Source organism: Drosophila ananassae, chromosome 3L, assembly GCF_017639315.1.
Source record: "Drosophila ananassae strain 14024-0371.13 chromosome 3L, ASM1763931v2, whole genome shotgun sequence".
Lineage (NCBI taxonomy): Eukaryota > Metazoa > Arthropoda > Insecta > Diptera > Drosophilidae > Drosophila > Drosophila ananassae.
In genome coordinates, this window is record NC_057929.1 from 11,754,649 (window position 1) to 11,773,111 (window position 18,463).

Here is an 18,463-nt window from a genome sequence, read left to right on the forward strand (position 1 = left end):
CAGCGACATGCGATACCAGCACGCTCCAGGTCCCCCCCGGGACGAGGTCCGTGTGTGGCAGGTAAACTGCAACAAATTTCATACTATTGAGTGGTTTTTGAGTGCATTTGAAATAAATGTTACCAATGAAGTTGCATACTTTATGGGGGCCAGCCTCGACCCCCAAGGTCCCCGGAGATATAAAGCCCTCGCATAAAATGGAATGAGTTCAAGTTAAGTGCAGCCATGAGAATCCGAAAAACTAACCGAATGACTGACTGGATGACTGACTCAATGACTGACTGACTGACTGACTGACTGACTGACTGAGTGAGTGTTTCAATTTGTTTGATGGAAAACCAATTGTGGACAAGGACTCGTCCAGAGCCAGCTCCCACTCCTGCCCCATCGACAATATGTTCTTCTTGAAACTCATTTAAATGCAAAAGCATCGCAGTCATTAAAGGCAGTGTGGCATTTTGTCAATTTCCGATGCGATTCGTGGGTCGTGGCGATTGATTAAAGTTCTGGGTTTTAATTAAAACAAAAGAGCCATAAAAAATAGATAGCCAGCAAATAGATGTCCGAATATCAAGTGGAATCCGCAGTTGCATTTTTTGCTATTTGCGGGCCGGCTCGGCCTGCGTCGAAATCGAAATAAATCACAAAAGCGAGCTAAATGCCCAGAAAAAACCTTCTCCGGGCCAAGTTGGTGTGAAAACATTTTGCTGGCAACAAAATACAAAACAAAAAGCGACACTCTCGACCAAAACTGAACCAAGACTGAGCGACGGGCCGCAGTCGCAAACAAAAACTACAAACCCGGCAAAAACCAGAAACCCGAACCGAAAACCAGAATCCGGGCTGCAAGCCATTCCTGGCAGCCCCCTTTCTGCCGCCGCCACTGACATTCCCTACCAGGCTCGGCTACCCCCCTCGGAAATCCATCCATTTCGATGGAAACACTTTTGTGTGTTGATTGAAATGCCGTTTCATTTTTGATGTTTCGTCCTTTCTGCTGTTCTTATCCTATTTTTATTTATCGATTTCAGTTCTGACCCGTTCCCAGATCCAGTCCTCGTCCTGGTCCCGTTCTCTGTTTATAAATAAATATTTCAGTTTTAAAATAAAACAAAAGCGGGCAAAAAAGTGAAAAATGAATATTTCCTTTTGTCCGCCACCTCTTGTTGTTTGTTAGTTTGGAAAATGAAAATTTCAGAGGGCGGAGTGCCCGGGGCGGGTAAATTGCTTTCGGGCTGTACAGATTTGGATGACATGTCACGATTTAATTTTATTCGAAATCCCGATTTCGTATAATTGATGTGTTCTCTGATTTTTCACAGCCCGCCAGTGCCAGTAAATGGCCTGAAACTGTAGCCCGGACTTTGCCGGCACCTGGGATGTGTTTATTTAGGCTAAACTGTCACTGCCAGTCTGTATTGTGGGCTATTTCTATTTAGGGCTATTAGGTTTACTTTATATTTAGGCTAACCCCCACTGATCTTGAGCTCATCCCCCCAGAGATGGCCTGAAAACTCAATTAACTCAGGTTTCAAGGTGTCCTCCCCGCAGTGATCCGGCTTAATTGAAGGCAATTATGCGCTTATCAAGCACCGCCCCTTCCCAAGGAGCCACCAGGAATGCTCGTACGATTGCTCCTATCACCCGGCCATAATTAAAATGTTTCTGTCCAGTGTCCACTCCCCAGTGCCCAGTGTCCAGTTGCACGTGAAAAAAGCCGCCCAACCACAATGCCAGAGTAAGCACCGCCAAAGTGGGGCCAATTAAGAGAGTCTCTGGCTCGAAACTGCGAGATGTGGGGACGACAGCTAAGACACAAACTCAACTGGAACTGTCCACTGGAGGAGTGGACAACTGGACTGACTCCACCTGTGGCTGCTGTGGAACAAAAAGCATTAAATCAATTCCGCTGTCAGCTCGTTCAATTCCCGAATCGCAAAAAATAGATGCACTTGGAACAACTCAGGAGGCAAGGACAAGTGTTCCTATCTCTAGACAATCTTCCCGCCACTTATTTCTTGCAGTGAGCTTTGTGGCATGCCTCACTGGCCACAGCTAGGTGCTTTGTCGGTGGACATTTCTTTCTCAATTCCAGCAATTTACGAAACGCCAAGAAATTTTTGCGATTCCGACCGACAATGAGAAACGCGTCGAGGTTACGCTCCATCAATCTCGCCCAGCGACAAGGGATTCTACGCTTTAGATACCCTTTAGTTCCAATCTAGAAGGGTATACAGTACGGCCTAAAAATCTATGCCATTCCAGATATATTCTCAATCGAAAGTACTGGCCAAAAAGCCTGCTGCCTAAAAGTAATTTAGTACCAGGTATCATATGGTCGTGCCCCTCGAAATTTTTTTTTCTTATTTTTTGGGCAGGACATCTGGCCAAGGAAGACATACCTCAAGGCAAAGAACCAGGACCAGAAGGTGCCTGGATATTCACGTGCCTGGCGCATCGCTTAAGGCCTCATTTAGCTGACCATGATTTATTCATGATAATTACTTCATTTGCTTTAATTAAGTGCTGACTTCTTATGGGCCACATCGAGTTGAAAGTTGTTAAAAATCTTAACAACAATTGATGGCTTAATGGGAAGTAATATTTTAGGAGTTGATAGGCGAACAGAGCTTTCAATTAGAACTCTATATAGTACTGTGTCTTAAACTCTTGAATAGATACTTTAGCTTCCCTCTTTTTGGGAGAGGTCCATCTCCTGGCTCCATTTCCAGTCTGTACTCATTAGTGATTAGCTTCTTTAGTGCCAGGGCTCTGGTTACCAACTCCAGGGAGTCCCTCCATTTCTCCGCTTCTCTCCTCCGGCTCTCGACCCACTTCAGTGCTCATCTCCGAGCTCATTTCCGCCTTCGCTAATTCGCCAAAGAAAGTAATTAGGGGAACTAACTTCTTTTGGCTGCAGTTCCGATTTGATTTTCCGCCAAGGCAACGCCGGAACATCATTCACAATTTTCGCACATCATTCGGATTGACTCGACGGACTATCATCTAATTAGTATACCATTAGAAGCCCGATTCCTCCTCTTAGTGCGGAATCACCTGGACCCCATTGTCTTGGCCGCTTTGGCTGCAGCAGCTCCCATCCTCCGTGTCCATCTGTCCGCCTGTCTAATTAAAACTCGTTTAACAACAATTTCAATTGCGTTCCCGAGAACCTGTTGCCAAGACTCCCTGCTGAAATAATCCCCACCCGATTCCCCACTGGCTTTCATTTTCTCTCGCTTTTTTTACCCGTGCAGCGTAACAAGGTTTCCATTTCCATTTCTTCCTTTCGCCGCTGCTTTTTGCTGATTGTGTAATTTTAATGTAATTCGCTTTTATTGTTTTTTATTCCTCTCCGACTCGACTCGAAGTCCCTCACTGTCGTCTGTGTGTCTGACATTAATTGCAGTAAAAAAGCGGGGGGTATGGGGGGCCTGGGGGGGCCTGGGGAGCCTGGGGAGGGGAAACACAATAAATTATAATCGCAAAAGTTTTTCTTTTTTCGCGCTGCAGCCTTTATTGGTTCAATTCGGCGAAAAGCGAAACTACAATGGTACAGGGGGAGCCGCCCAGCCAGGCACTAAGCACCTACAGCCCATAAATCAAATAAATCGGTTTAATGCCGAATGCCTCCCAACCCCAAGCCCATCTCCAGCTCCAGCCCCAGCCCTCCATGTAGTATTTCCATCCAGCAGCAGGCAATTAAAGTTTTTCAAGGGCCATCCGCAACTGCAATTATGATTCGAGCAGTACAAGAGCACTGGCCAAAGACAAAAGGTAATTGAGGCCGTTGCGAGAGTCCTGATTCCGGCCGTAGCCACCGGAGCAGCCGGATGCGGACCCTTCTGGCGTCTCGCACAAATCTACATTACCACGATAATTTATGGTGTCGGTCCGGGGTGGGGATCAAGTCGGGCTGCCGCAGGCACGGCAAGTGGCCTAGTCCAGACGTCGAGACCTCCCCCACTCGACTCACTTGCCTCATTTGAATCGGCAGAAAAATGGGAAAAATCGCTTGTGTTTGAACTTGAATTTGTGGGTGGTTCCTGTTGGGGGTGGGATGGTTGTATAATCAAAAAGGACATCAGCATACATGCTCTACTTTCTCTATAAATGGTACTTCTGTGGAGCTAAATATTTTAAATAATCGCCTCACTCTGAAAAGGCATTAAAAAGAAAAGAGGACTGACAGAGGGAAGCCAAAGGCGCCGACAGTGAGGAATCCGAGGGAAAACACTAGAGGTGGAAACAGTACAAAAAGCAGGAAAATTGGCAGGAAAAATAAAACAACAACCGGCAGACAAACACGAGGCGAGCGTGGAGTTCATCAAAAAGGGATTTTGAAATAAAAATGAATTTTCGGCATTCCGTCGGAGGCCATTCCGTCAGAGACACAGACTAGAGAGCCAGGCCGGGCCAGGCCAAATAGGCGCCCACAAAGGCAATGATCCGGGGAGCAGAGCTGCCGGGGAGGTGGGGAGCGGGCGGACAAATAAGGGCGGGGGTGGCTGCAGATGTACAGAGAGCCCAGCCCCCACAATCAGCCAAAAAATGAAACACTTGCCTATGTGCCGGAAAGTACACTGGGGAAAAGGCCACACAGCCTAGAGGGGGCTTGGAGGATTCTACTCCCAGCTGGTGATCCATTTCTCCGAGTGCGTGGGTGGGCCGGAGAGGAGGTGTTGGCGCCCCAATAGAAACAAAGAAGCAGCCGAAAAAATATGCACACAGCGCGGAGGAGAAAAAACTTTGCTTACTCTGCGAGAAATGCCAATCAACCCTTTCCTCTGGCACGTGGGGGTGGTGGGCGCCTAGTTGGAAACACGAGCGGGGGTGGGACAGCGACTGTCAACAGCAGAATTCTTCTTTGGCAGCGGACATGGCGGCCGTAAAAACGACGACTCATTTGTATTTCCTTGTCAGCTCCTCTGATCTGCTCCTCCCGGCCTGGTGCTGGTGCTGGTTCTGGTGTTGGTGTTGGGGGTGTCCTTAGTCCTTAGTTGTTGTAATTTTCCAAATCATTTCAGCGGCTCAGTTGGAAAACTTTTCAAACGTTTAACTAGCCTCCCCTCGCGAGGGGGGAGGCTAACCCCTTTCGGCGAAAGCAAAAAGCATAGCATACCGACAGGCGCTGGCGCTCCTCTGACGGGGCAACGGGGATGAAATGGAATGCGAAAGTAAAAGGCAGCGACGCGGATTTAAAAGTTTAAATAACTTTTATGTATCTCATTACTCAGAAGTGACAAGGCAGCCAGGAGCTCCCCAGCTCTCCCACTCCCAATCGGGGGAGCTCGCAGAAAGCTTTGAAAATAATCACAATGAAATCGCATAATTCAATTACAAGCCTCGTTAAGCCGACTCAAGCGATTTTGTCACACTATGCCCGGCCAACTACCCGGAGGAGAGGCAATCCAAATCGGGCCAAAGATACAGGCCAGATACCAGGCTATGGATGACAAGACAATAGGGAGTTACAGTGGAAATTCTACCAAAGCAACAGGAACTTCAGAGTTCTGATATCCACAGAATCTGCTATATTAAAATATACCATATACTATTATGATTCAACCCATTATATAGATTTCATATACAGACCTCCCACTTTAGCCAAAAAAAAGCCACTTAATAGCCAATCGAAGGGACAATACTCTTTGGCGGAAGGCGGAATCCCAGTGATTTGTGCCTGGCTTAGACCCGACGATTATCGGTTATATCGATGGTTAAGTGGGAGAATGAACTGGGCTTTAAGTAAGAGGCTTTCCGTTCACAACAAAGGGGTCCGGGTCCGGGTCCGGGCCGGGTCCGTCTGGCTCTGGGGAATTAGTAGAAATGAACAATACTTACCTATGTCAACTGAAATCGAAGTTAATTTTAGCCTTTCCCCAGCTATCGTTTAACCTTTGGTCCCCCATTGTCAGAGAAGAGTTTCCTGCATTCCGTTTCGGCTCTTTGAGACTTTGACTTAATTGAGGCTCTGCGGAGAATACTCCAACCTGGTGGGTTCCAGGGCCCACCACCCACTAGGCCCACCCAGTTTCGGGGCTGTAAACCCCGCAATTAACAAAGATTGCAAAGCTTTTAGTTGCACTTCTGCAGTGCTCGTTCCAGTGTCGAGGAGTAGTACTTTATACACCGCAGGCACTTGCCACCCATCATTGGACTGCGGTCATGGTGCCCCTCCTCGATGGGGCATTCCTCCTTGATTTCTTGCACCTTTAGTATTTCATTTCCTTCCATTCGTCGTGGCAGTCGTTTTGCATTTTTAGTTTCTTTTAAGTGAAATCTAAATGCTTTTACTACCGACTGTTGGCTTTTTCACAGTCTCTGCAGTTTTTCCATTTTCCATTTTCCATTCTTGCAGCCAACCACCCACCCACCTGTCTTCCTTTGTCATTATCACGGGTAGCGTTTAACTTGCCAGAATCATGAATACCTCCCATTTTTTGCTGCTTTTTTGTGATGTGTAAATAGCGTTTGCTGGTCGGTTACTCCCCGGGAGGATTCAAAGGGAGAATCGTGGGCGTAAGGGTCTCAGGTATGGGGGGGGGGGGCTCTCCTTGAAGTCAGCCAGAGATGAAAACATTCGCCATTCTGTTCGTTTCGTTTCGTTTGTTTTCATTACAGCTTCTCCCTGACCCTTGACCCTCTGCGGCCAAGTTAACGAAGTAAGCCATCCCCAGCGACTCTTGTAATTTCACCAGGACCGGAAGGCGTCGCCTTGGAACAGTGTTCATTCATTATGGAAGTACTTTCCATTTCGTTGCCAGAAATGCGCATAAAATTTGATCATTCTATTTTTAATTCTATATACAGAAGGAGCTTGGCTTTCGCTTTCCGTTTTCAGTTCTCCGTTTAGTTTGATTCCTTTGACAATTTCCGGTTTGTTGACTCCTTTTGGCTCTCGTTTTTTGTCGGTCCTTTTGTTTTGTTTTTTATTTTGCGTCGTTTTATGGTTTCTTATTTAAAAGCCATAAAATTCAGCACATGTCTTCAATTTGGGCGTCTCGGCTGTCAAATTGGACATTTCCTCTGGGAGTCCGAAAGGACACGAAACGGAAGCTCTTGCGTAAAGTTTTGCGGCCCATAAAAAGTAGGCTCCGGGCTGCTAACTCCTTGCCATTGGCCAAATCAAGGACGGGCCGGAGTGACCGTCCGGCAGGCTCCTGCAGGATTTGATTGCGCTGTCAATTCTGATTTGAGTGTCTTATTTAAGTCCCCCTAATGGGGTTGCTAAAGAACAAACTTGCCAACTTTCCATTCGCTCTGACATTATCTCTTCTCCATCGATGGCCATTTGGGATCATTTCGGGGTTTAGCCAATCTATGGATGGGAATATACTATATCTTACTTACTTTCCTGCTTGAATTGAGATTTGAATTTGAAATTATTCCTTTTCCCGCCAAACACTTAAAAAGTGTGGCAACACCTACTCCAACTACACTTTCTCTCCCATCTACTGATCCTTCGCCCTCTCTCGTAATAAGGGGCACTCGTTAGATCCTTCTGAAATAAAATAATTATTACATAGTTTTACTCCTGTGCTTGTGTGTTTTTAATCCCTTTTCCTTCGCTAATAGTTTTAAAATTTAATTCATGAACTATTGTGAACTATTCCCGCCGGGTGCCTCCCATCGCGTGCGTGTGAACGTGCAACTATGTGGTGGTGGCGGTCCCCACAGCCCGCAAAGGCCCCAACGGTAAAGTGCCGTTAACAAAAACCACAGCATTCCTATTGCGAATTTTGACACTTTTGGATGAAAATATTTCTGAAGTACACCTTGGAATTGGAGGAGGTAAGTGAAATGGTTATTTATATTCCTAAAATTATATACATATTGACAATATTGCATTATTATATTCTTATATATATAAGTTATTATATAAGTTTTCAATTGTTTAAGAACTATAATACTTGAACAAATACGGCATATCCATTTAATAATTATCCCTCTAATAAAATGGAGGGTTTTTCTGAGGAGGGAACTTAGACTCTGCCTTAAAACCAATCTCATGAATGTCAGTTGAACTCTTTCTTAAATTATTGTCAAAAGGGACTCGGCTAACATTCTAAACAATTATATACTGTATGCTATCTATATATTTTATCAATAAACTGATATAATATATTGGATAATCTATTTTTAAGTGATATCCCTACGGTGATATTCCAGCTCAGCTTCAAGCCGTGCTTTAATTGTTTGTCAGAAATAAAAGCAATTAAAATTTGCACCACAAAGTAGAGAAGGAAGCAACAAACAACAACAACTCAGGGGCGCAGGGGGCGGGGTGCTGCAAATGTGCTGTTTTGAAAATTTTCGCCCGGTTGAATGCACTTTACGATGCCACGCCCCCGACAAAAACAAACTTTCAACTCTCTCTCTGGGGGCAAGGCGGTGCAGGAGGGGTCGTATGCAAATTTTTCATTAGTTTCAAGGAGCAGGCGGCCACCGCCACCACCACCTCCACCGGCACCGTCACTGCCAACGTCATCGTCATTTCGCTGAGTGACCCTTGGGGCGCCTTTGTGGTCCTCCGGTCCTTGCAGCGATGATCGTGCGATTTTTTAATCAAATCGCCAACCGATTATGTGGGGAATGTTGAAACTATAATTCCACAGGAGGCAGGATGGCCACTGGAGGAGGGGAGTGAGGTGTGAGGGCGTCAGTCGGCTTCAGCAATTTGTTCGCTAAAACAAACTTGCGCTAAAAAAGAGCTCAATTTAACACATTTCATATGTAAATACCTCAAAGTACAACACACCAGACCTCGGATGGCCCCTCGGTTGCTCCTCGGAGGGGCCTCGTTTCTTCTTCCACCCCGGGGCAGTAAATTACCACAACACGCAGGTCCCCCCCACCACCACCACCAGCAGCCACTAGCATTGCCACTACGAGGCCCATTCTCAGTACCCGGTTGCCAATTCCCAGTTCCCAGACGAGGGCAAACCCGTTCGAACCAGGTCATAATAATCGCCTTTAATAAATTATCGGCTTGCGCGGCGCGAAAAACGCGAGGATCTCAAACAAGCTCAGAAAGGGCAGGCCAGAAGGGGCATGCAGGGACATGGGGCATAAAGTATCAGGGCAGGAGCAGGAGCAGGAGCAGCAGGGGAGGAGGCCCCAACAACCTGCATCACTCAACGGTCAACAATACACAAACGGGAGCATGTCCAGGGAGTTACACTGCAAGTAACTAGTATTTAAAGGATATGTGAGGATGGTGTATTATTTTGGTATTAATACTGTTATATGGTATTTTTTGTCCTTAACGGTATATAGCCTATATTTGAGAGTCCTCCGACTTTTCTTCCAGTGTCGGCTCAAACGATGGCCGACATTTAAATTGCTCTGCATGTGTTGCACTCCTTTTTGTTGCCACTCACCCCAGCCACGCCTCCCGACTCCTTACCTCGTTTACATTTCCCGCCCTCCCCTTCCTTCCCTTATCCCCACACCCCACTTATTGCCAGCTCCTTGTGCGCCCAACTTGCGTGAAATTTCAATTCTTCGCACTGGGAGCTCTGGGCTTCAATGGGGCAATTGCTGTAATGAAGTGCTTGAATACCAATCAGCGGCAACGGCCTGGACGCAGTGGGTTAACCTTAACCCATGAAGCCAGCAAGCCAGCAAGGCAGCAAGGCAGCCTGACTGCCTGACTGCCTTCCAGGGCGCTGCAATTTTGACATAATTTTTGATAAGTTGTTAACAAATGGGTTGCCAAATTGTTGAGTAAATAAAAGTTGATGTTGATTCTTCGACCTGGTCACGTAAGCGAAAACCATCTCCTGTACAGAGTCCTGTGCACAGCCCCTCTCCCCCCTCTCCCTGTGCATAATTGCAACCGTTCACGTAGCTCCAAATTTATGAGGTGATTTTTCATAAAACGTTTTCTCAGCCGCGCGCGCTCGCCGAATATTTTTGATAAATACATACACACTCTTCGCCCATATTTCCCCATGTCCAAATTAATTTATGAATTATTTTCTTTAAAATACCGAGAATAAACAACATGGAAGCGAGCAATTAACTCTGCTCTGCAAAGTCTGCGCTCCGGACTCCGGACTACCGACTACCGACTGGCGCCTCCGGCTTCCTCCGGAGTCAGTCCCCATCCCACCCCACCCCACCCTCCTCGAGTAAATTCACCAAAGTTTTTAATAGTCAAGTGTTGAAAATTGAGCGACTGGGTGTTGACTGATTTATACACGATAATGGGCCGGGGAGGAGTGAACACCGCCGCCGGTCAAATGGCCGGCAATTAAGCGGCTTTCTGTTGGTTAAAGTCAAACGTGGCGGTGTTGGCCCATAAAGCTATCAGTTGGTCGGATATTTTTTGGTCGAACGGGCTTAATGATGGGATAAATGGGAGGATCGCCCCCTCATAACTCTTCCAAGTGTGATGCACCTGAGACACATAGCAATAATACTAGATTAATATACTGCAGTAAATACTAAAAACGATAGGCACTTTTTCAAGATATCGAAGATGGTCCATCGCCAAGAAGAAGAAGAAAGGGAACTTCCGGCAAGAGACTTCGATTACTTATCCGCCATGTTGGCCTTATGCGACAAATTACGTATCCGACTAGTTGTTTAGGTTTGCTTGAAATTTCTTTTAATGAAAAGTTTAAATTCAATTTGAAATTTAAATGAAACCACAAATGCAGCTCTTGAGATTTCCCGTAATTCAGTTTGTGGCAGCTGCTCGCTCAATACCTCGCCACAAAGTCTCAGTTAATGGACTACCCACAAGTCGGTGACTCATCCTGGGGCGAATCATCTCCGCCTGCAACACTTCTAGCAGGCGACGCAGCTGGGGAAAACACTATCAACAAATTGCCGATCGGTTTCACTTCATTTGCGGCACTAAATTGCAGCGCAACTCATTTTCTCCTCATGTAATCAATGGGAAAATACATTTTGGCTAAGAGATTGGCACCCGAGGGCGGAGGCGCGAAGGGAGGGCCACGCAGGGGGACGGCTGTGTCAATCAAGAGAACTCCACTTGACCTCCATTTAAATCATTGACGAGTGGCAGCCGCATCCGATAATGGCGTTTGTCGGTGCACTGGCAGAATCTCCAAGAAACTACAATCCCTACAATCTAAAAACAAAAGGGAACTCCCCGATTTTTGTTGTCAGTGTGCGGAAAAAGAAAAGGGCAATAGAGGCTTCGAGGGACCAGCTGAAGACCTGGACAGACCTCCAGATACAAAGAGGAAACGCACTGCAAACGTAATCAAGTAATCAAAAGTCTAAATCACGGCTGTGACAGACCCGAAGACGAATCTGCCACATGGCCGGCGGGCAGGAGGGGCCTGAAAGGGCCGAGGGGGGTGCATTGCGTGTTATCCTCGTGTGGCAGGCTGACAGAAGGAGGACGCGCTGGGGGACGACACACATGCAAAGATGGCACTTAACGAAAGCAGTCAACCGACAACTGATTGAAGTGAAACAAACCAACGAACACTCAGCCTTCAGGCGAAGGGTCAGTGGACAGTGGAGGGTGGACAGTGGCCGGGAGGGGGCTGGAGGCCTACGGAGAACAAGAGGCGGGGGCGGAGCCACTCCGGAGTGGATACACTCATGATGGACACGTGTACTTAAATGTGCAACAAAATTAGCAGGCGGAAAAAGACATGGGCGGGGGAGGCTGAGGTGGGTCATGGGGGTCAACAAATGCCGAACTCTGACTTATCGAATGAGTCAGTGTATCCAGCATTTAAAGTTCAAGCGGATGTGCATCGCAGGAAATTGGAAATTGGCATTTAAAGTACCGAAAGGTAGGCTTTACTGCAACTAACTGTGAGCTTATCAAACTAATGAGAGGAAAAGGCAAGATTATATGTTTCTAGTTCCCATGCCACACAGTTTAGATTAAAATACTTCCAAATTCAATCTCCTAGATGCGGAGAGACTGGCAGCGAGTCCTTTCTACAGATTTCTCAGCCAATTCATATCAATTTGTCAACTGCGGCAAATAAACCGGCCATGTACTGATTTGGCCGCCCCATTCACTGACCCCCCGTGACCTTGCCCGCAGTAAAATGTTTCAACCACTCGAACTTGTAAGCAGATCAGGACACGTAGTCGGACCTGAGCACACATCTCGTCCGACTGGGCGGCCCGGGAGGAATGGCTCCACTTCTGCAACAGTCAGCAAAACTATTCCTCAACTCGTGCGGAGCAGAGAACCGGAGCAGTGGAGGAAGGGCGAAAAGGAGCAGAGTGGCCATCGAGAAATTGAGAAAAACAGGCAGACTGGGCGGCAGGGAGACACTTTTTATGGACGCCTCGGATCGGCGGACGTGACGTTGATTTGCCGGCAACGCCTTTAAGGTGACACCAGCCAAGGACTGGGAAGGGACTGGCATGCTGGTAGTTTACCTAGCAGACGTCATAAAATGTCGCAGGACTCCAAATGAAAGCAGAAATGGAGAAATTCGATGGCAGCTGTCACGGCCATTTAGCTGTTTAGCGCCGCAAAATCTCTGCAAGCATCCGATTCCTCGGGGGAGGCCACATCCTCGCCATCTAATTGCAAATGCAGCCAGTGGGGACTGCAGCTGGCGGACGTGCATTGGTTTTCCGTTGCGGCCCAGTCCTGGCCAGCAGCCACCATCGATTTGGAGGCGGCCAAATCGGGGAAGTAGCACGTGCCACTCGGATCGCATCGTTCCGGCTGGAAGGCAGCCTCTGTTTCAAGAAAAATCTCATGTTGGTTTAGTATAACAATCCGTGATATGCAAATATATGTGGGATGGAAATAAAAAGTCCTGCAATCCCCAGGACCAAACAGTAGCTACTTTAAGGGGCGCAAGGTTCAAAGGTCTTTGTCAGGGCTACTTTTTCTGCGCTTTCTGGCCCTAATTTTTGAACTTATTGATATTCAGTGAACTTTCTCCCTTTTGCTTTTTGCGTTTCAGTCCTTTTTTCGATTTAATTTCGGCGAGGGAGAGGAGACTCTTGTTTTTAAATCCCCTTTTGCGTTTTTTAGCCCTCAGGTGCTAATGAATTCATAATGGAAGAGGCCATAAATTATGAGCGGATGCCGCGGAGGCAGTGTTTTCAAGGAACTGTCATAACTTTGGTCAGGTTTTAACCAATTTTAACCGAAACAATGTCGCATGGAGCTAAGCTCAGCCCACTTTTTCCAGACTTTCTCTAAATACAAACAAGTTTCTGGTAAGCCGGCGAGTAATTGACATTTGATTATTAATTTCAATTCAAAGTTGCTGAGAAATTGATGGGCTGCTCCTCGCTTTCCGTCCAAATGGAAATGTCAATCAGTTATGGATATTTGCCTTCGAATCTTTTATTAATTGATTTGGGAAAAATGCATCTGCAGCCTCGAGGAGCCTCGAGTCGAATCGAGTGTTTGTTCTGAGCGCGCACCGCAAAAACCAATTTGATTGGAATTAAAATTCTAAATAGAATAAACAAAAGTCGCCGAAGGACAGGCCAAGAAGGCGGCGAGCTGCACTGTACAGTGCACACACCGTACGAGTATCTGCCGATACAGATACAGATTCCAATCCCGTCTGGGCAGATTCCTGATGCTAAAGCTGATCCCGAGCTTGTGTTGTAACAAGTTAATTGAATTTGCACTCAGCCAAGCGTCATGCATTGGGGCATCATGAGCTTACAAGAACACTGCGGGAAAAGGTGGCCCAGGAACATCCTTCCACCAGAGGACGGGGTCTGGGATTTCTCTCTCTGTAGGAGGGGGGCCACTGGCGGAACTGCAGCTACCAATACAAGTTGCTTATTTTATGGCCAACTCTAATGGAGGACTCGATTCTGATTCCGTCTTCTACTTCACTTGGCACTTGGGCTGGTTGGATGGCTGGCTGGATGCCTGGCTGGATGCCTGGCTGGATGGTTGGGCTCTCGAGTTTTTCAATTTTGTGATTTGCAGAGATTTCAGCTCGACGTCCTTGGCTCACGGCTTGTGTATCCTTCGCCACCGCTACCGGGTGCTCGGCTAGTTTGTTGCCAGTGTTTTGCAGTCTGTGCTTATCCAGCAACATTGTCGAAGGTGAAGCCATGGCTTCCAAGTGCATTAAGACCATGTGAACCGGTGCCAAACAATATCTGCCCCCCAACAGCCTCGTTGCCTCGCTCCAGCGCTGATCCTGGCAGACAAATGACTCATCCAAAGGACCCAGAAACTGGGGGATAGGAGATAGAGGAGGAGACCGAAGCTAGAACAGCACAAGCAGCGAGAGTGTGCTTTTAGCAGATTAGTTTTCATCATCTTAACATTCCTAATTAATGAGGCCTTTGTTGCTCCAGCTCCGCTCCACTTTTAGGTGTTAAATCAAAGACTTTGGCTCGACTTGCATACCTAATGAGTAATGGGAAGGGCACTGCCTGGAAAAGAGTCCTGGCGAGATTATTCTGGCAGCCAGGCAAAGGCACCCCCGTTCGCCCCCAAGCAGCTCATTATCTTGAAACATTCTGGTAATTACTCCGGCCCGTGTTAGTGCTAAAAAGTAGTGCATTCTCATTTTCCCTTTCAGCCTCCGGCGCATCAGGCAATGGCTCTCCAATTTCGCACTCCGATTCCGGCAGAAATCAAATCCAATTTCCGAAATCACATTTCACAATTATTACTGGCCATCATTTTAATAATTCCATTTTTTTCGCTCATTAGCACACGCATCCGCGGCACTTAATTAGGCCAGCCCTGGCCCGAAAAGAGCTCCGAATGGACATCAACACTCCATTTGATGAATGGCCTGACCCCGACCCTCCATATTCGACTGCTAATGGTCATAATGATAAGGCCGTGTAATGAGGGTCGAAACCGAACAATGAATGCCAACTTTTAGTTAAAAGTCAACTGGAAATACAAAACACAGCTAAATGCAAAAACGCGAAAACGCAAAACGCAAAGTTTGTGAAACTAATTTCCTCCCGGCCGGGCCGGGCCGGGCGGAGCGGAGTGACGGCCGGAGCGAACCGGAGTGACGGGCGGGGAAATGTCAAAATGTTTTTGACAAGTCCAATTTTGGAAATTTTCAAATTTCGCCGTAATTAACTTTCTGGCAAAGGCAATTAGCGACCGCACACAAACCCATTTAAACAGTGTTGTAGTCAGATTACAAATATTATTTTATATATACAAGCATCCATTTTAAATATATACCCCATGGAGTATGCATAGAAATATGGAATTAGCAATGAGTCCGTCCGTACAATGTACAATCTACAATGCAAATGTATCGAAAGAGTCCCCGATGTGGCTCAACCTAGTTAGCACCCGGCTCACGGAGTTTAACAATATCGTAAATAATGGAGTCAATTGCATTTTGCATAATAATTACAGTGTAAATATTTGCAAACAGGAGCGGTTCGGGGGCTCTGCAGGTGCAGACTGAAACTATGAACCATTTTTCTGTTCATAGTCCCTCCATATTATTGTAGAATATTTAATACTAAGCCCTTCTAATTAAACAGGATTGCTAAGCTCCTGCTTAGCTCCCCGTCAATTGTAAGCTCCATTGAATGGAAATAAAAGTTGTGGGACAGCTCCTCTCCCTTGGAGGATAGAAGGATAAGCGGGCGACTGGGGAGCGGGCCTTCCGGGGAGTGTGAGTGCTGCTACTCCATCCTGCCTCAGCTCGTGCTCCTGCTCCTGCTCCAGCTCCTGTCATCGATGACGAGTGTGACTACTCCATGACTTTGTCTATGACTACGACTATGACTGCGACTATGGCGGATGGGAAGCACAATATACACAATAATTACCGAGTGACAGCGACTTGGGGGCGCATCAATAACAAGTGGTTGTCACCCAGCTCCTGCCAGCCCCCGCCAGCTGCCAACTGGGATACTGAAACATCGCTGGAACGAGATCACACCCATTTGTCAGGAGAACGGCGACGGTGGCTTCGACTAATTGCAGTTCATGCGAAAAACATCGTTAATCAACTCATTGACAGTTTGTTATTTGTTAAACAAAGCTAATGACTTAATGGCATAAATGGTGTGGCAACTGCACCGCCACGGTGCCACGGCCAAGGGATATCGGAAAGTCGGAAAGGCCGGGACGGGCGGACAGGATAGACGGGAAGGCCGGAGCTGCCGCAGAATAAATGACACGACAGCCCAAGACTACGGCTCTTCTGCTGGCTCCGGTCTTCGTGTCCCGTATTTATGTAGATAAACAATAAGCTGCCAAGTCGGGGGAAAATTAATTGTCCTGGACAAGCTGCCAGCCCTAATGTAGTGGCAGAGGCGTGGCTTTTTAGCCGATCACGAAATGCCCCAGGGATGAGCAACTAGTTCGGTGTTGGGGAAGAGAGAGTGTCTATTTGAGGAACCTGTCACTTTGTTCTATTTTCGAGTTTTAAAAAGGCAACTTGATGGAATCTTTTGCCAGCCAACTTTTCCATCTTTTCTTACAATTTAAAGATCGTAGGAGGCTGTGCCGAACTGTCAGCCTAGCTGGGAGACTGCCAGGCCCTAGAGCCCTCATTCGTAGTCTGTAAACCGTCCCAACCAGAACATTGGTTAAAATAGAAAATCAAAAAAAATAAAAAAAATCCCCAAATCTATAATTAACCAGCAAAATTACCAGTCATAGCTATTGAGCCAAATTCTCAGCAGAAGAAAATTTTCAAACCCTTTCGGAGTTCTACGAATTTTCCCAGTTAGAAGACAATGAATTTTTGCTCGGTACCGTACGAGGCGGACTACGGCATGTATGCCGATGGAAAGGTAAGCGCCGACAGTGGGTAGTGCCTAGTTTAGTTAACTTTAACTGCCAGATGAAGAACATGTCCCAGTACCCGACCATGACGATGAACCCGGGCCAGGGCCAGGCCGTGCAGCCCCTCAACCCGCCCTCGATGAACCTGCAGATGTCCGGAATGGCGTCGCCGCAGCAGATGCCCTCCTACCCGATGGCGGGCATGCCTGGCATGCCGCTGGGCATGACGCCCATGTCCACGATGTCCCAGCTGCCGATCGGGGCGGTCACTCCGCTGAGCAGCATGACGATGATGCCCATGAACCTGGGCAACCCGATGGGCTCCATCGATGCCCCGGGCATGAACGCAGTCATTCCGGACCTGCAGCCCATGTCCTCCATGGGCCAGATGAACCAGATGGGCCAGATGGGCAACCAGGTGGCCCAGATGGGCAACCAGATGGCGCAGATGAGCCAGCCGATGCAGCACATGCAGCAGTACCCCAGCTCCGGATCCATGAACCAGATGCACCACGGCCGCCTGACCGGCGGGGCCAGTCCGATGGGCTCTGCTCCCACGTCGCCATCCCAGGGCAACTGGAACCAGGGCGGCATGTCCGCCTCCAGCCCCCAGATGATGTCCAATGGCGGCATGTGGCAGTACGGCCATTACATGCAGCAGCCCCAGCAGTCGCAGCAGTATGGCCAGCAGGGGGCACACCACCACCATAACCAGCAACAGCAACACCAGCAGCCCCAGCAGGTGCAGCACCAATCCCCCCATATGCAGCACCAGCAGCCGCAGAGCCCGCGGATGAAGAGCTACGAAATGGCCTCCAACCACATGAGCTTCCAGCGCGAGTTGAGGAACGGACTGAAGTAAGTACCGCCCGGGGAGCGGGAGATCCTCGAGCCTTCTGCCGTCAGCATAACCATGTCCTCATAAGCGATCCTTACACTTCCTAATCCACAGTTCGCCCTCCATGAACGATTCCAAGTATAGTAAGGGCAATCATTCATTTAATTGTGGTGAGATATCTATTATCTAAGCATCTGAAACTCATTTTTCTGACCAAGTCCTTCTGATGGCCCGCAGGAAAATCCGTCAGCAAGGTCCCCCATTGGCGTTGATGACCTTTGAACCTTCAAGCTCATCACTTTGGTTAATTTTATCTGATTTTTCTCCAAAATTCCATGATTTTGGATTATTGGTGTACCACACTTGCCACAAACCCCCAAAGACACTCGGACGCACACTCACACTTCCACACATTACAGTTTTTAGACTTCCCCTACGCAAGCATACACCCACACGCACAACACACACCCTCACCCAAGACGAGGACACTGGACACTGGAAAAAATTACACATTCACTTTATTTTTTGTGGAATAAATGGTTTTGTTTTGGCGAAAAGGAACACCTCCGTCCACTTTAAGGTCTTGATTTATGGCCGTCAGACTTCAAAATTGGCAACAAGTCTGGCAAGGGGCACTGGTCAGTGGGGAGAGGGGACTGAGGACTGGGGTTTAAAGAAAATTGAGGCAAAGGAAAAGCTGGCCATAACGGAGCGGCGATGAAAAATTTATGCTGACCGCATGATGAACGCATAAAAAATGTTGCCAACTTATAGCCAAAATGCAGTCCAAACAGCCACGCAGCCATAGAGCCATACAGCCACACAGCCACATGGCATAAACAATGGCTTTATCGGGCCAGAGGCATCAGATGGGTGCACCCCCTGGCCCCGGGAGTCGCTAGATTCGG

The 18,463-nt window shown here is 47.6% G+C and overlaps 1 protein-coding gene across 3 annotated transcripts; it reads left to right on the plus strand.

The window, feature by feature from the left end:
• The first annotated feature begins 16,465 nt into the window (after positions 1-16,465).
• Positions 16,466-18,116, plus strand: LOC6496146 (glutenin, high molecular weight subunit PW212). 3 transcript variants are annotated; one of them, XR_004309913.2, is made up of 4 exons: positions 16,466-16,725; positions 16,776-17,575; positions 17,644-17,725; positions 17,793-17,956. XR_004309913.2 is itself a non-coding variant. In XM_001960296.4 (4 exons), exons 1-4 carry the CDS (start codon positions 16,669-16,671, stop codon positions 17,825-17,827), a joined length of 948 nt encoding a protein of 315 aa, XP_001960332.1. In that variant the 5' UTR covers positions 16,467-16,668; the 3' UTR covers positions 17,828-18,116. The 3 variants fall into 3 exon arrangements, 2 of the variants coding, with proteins under 2 accessions (XP_001960332.1, XP_014763641.1); XM_001960296.4 differs by having other exon boundaries at positions 16,467-16,725; positions 17,670-17,725; positions 17,793-18,116; XM_014908155.3 differs by having other exon boundaries at positions 16,467-16,725; positions 16,782-17,575; positions 17,670-17,725; positions 17,793-18,116.
• Positions 18,117-18,463: the final 347 nt, after the last annotated feature.

Excerpts from the sequence above, each read along its gene's own strand:
- LOC6496146 (XM_001960296.4), top strand. The coding sequence starts at position 16,669 with ATGAATTTTTGCTCGGTACCGTACGAGGCGGACTACGGCATGTATGCC. Across the intron at positions 16,726-16,775 it reads GCATGTATGCCGATGGAAAG|ATGAAGAACATGTCCCAGTA; the intron begins GTAAGCGCCGAC and ends TTTAACTGCCAG. Across the intron at positions 17,576-17,669 it reads GAGTTGAGGAACGGACTGAA|TTCGCCCTCCATGAACGATT; the intron begins GTAAGTACCGCC and ends CCTAATCCACAG.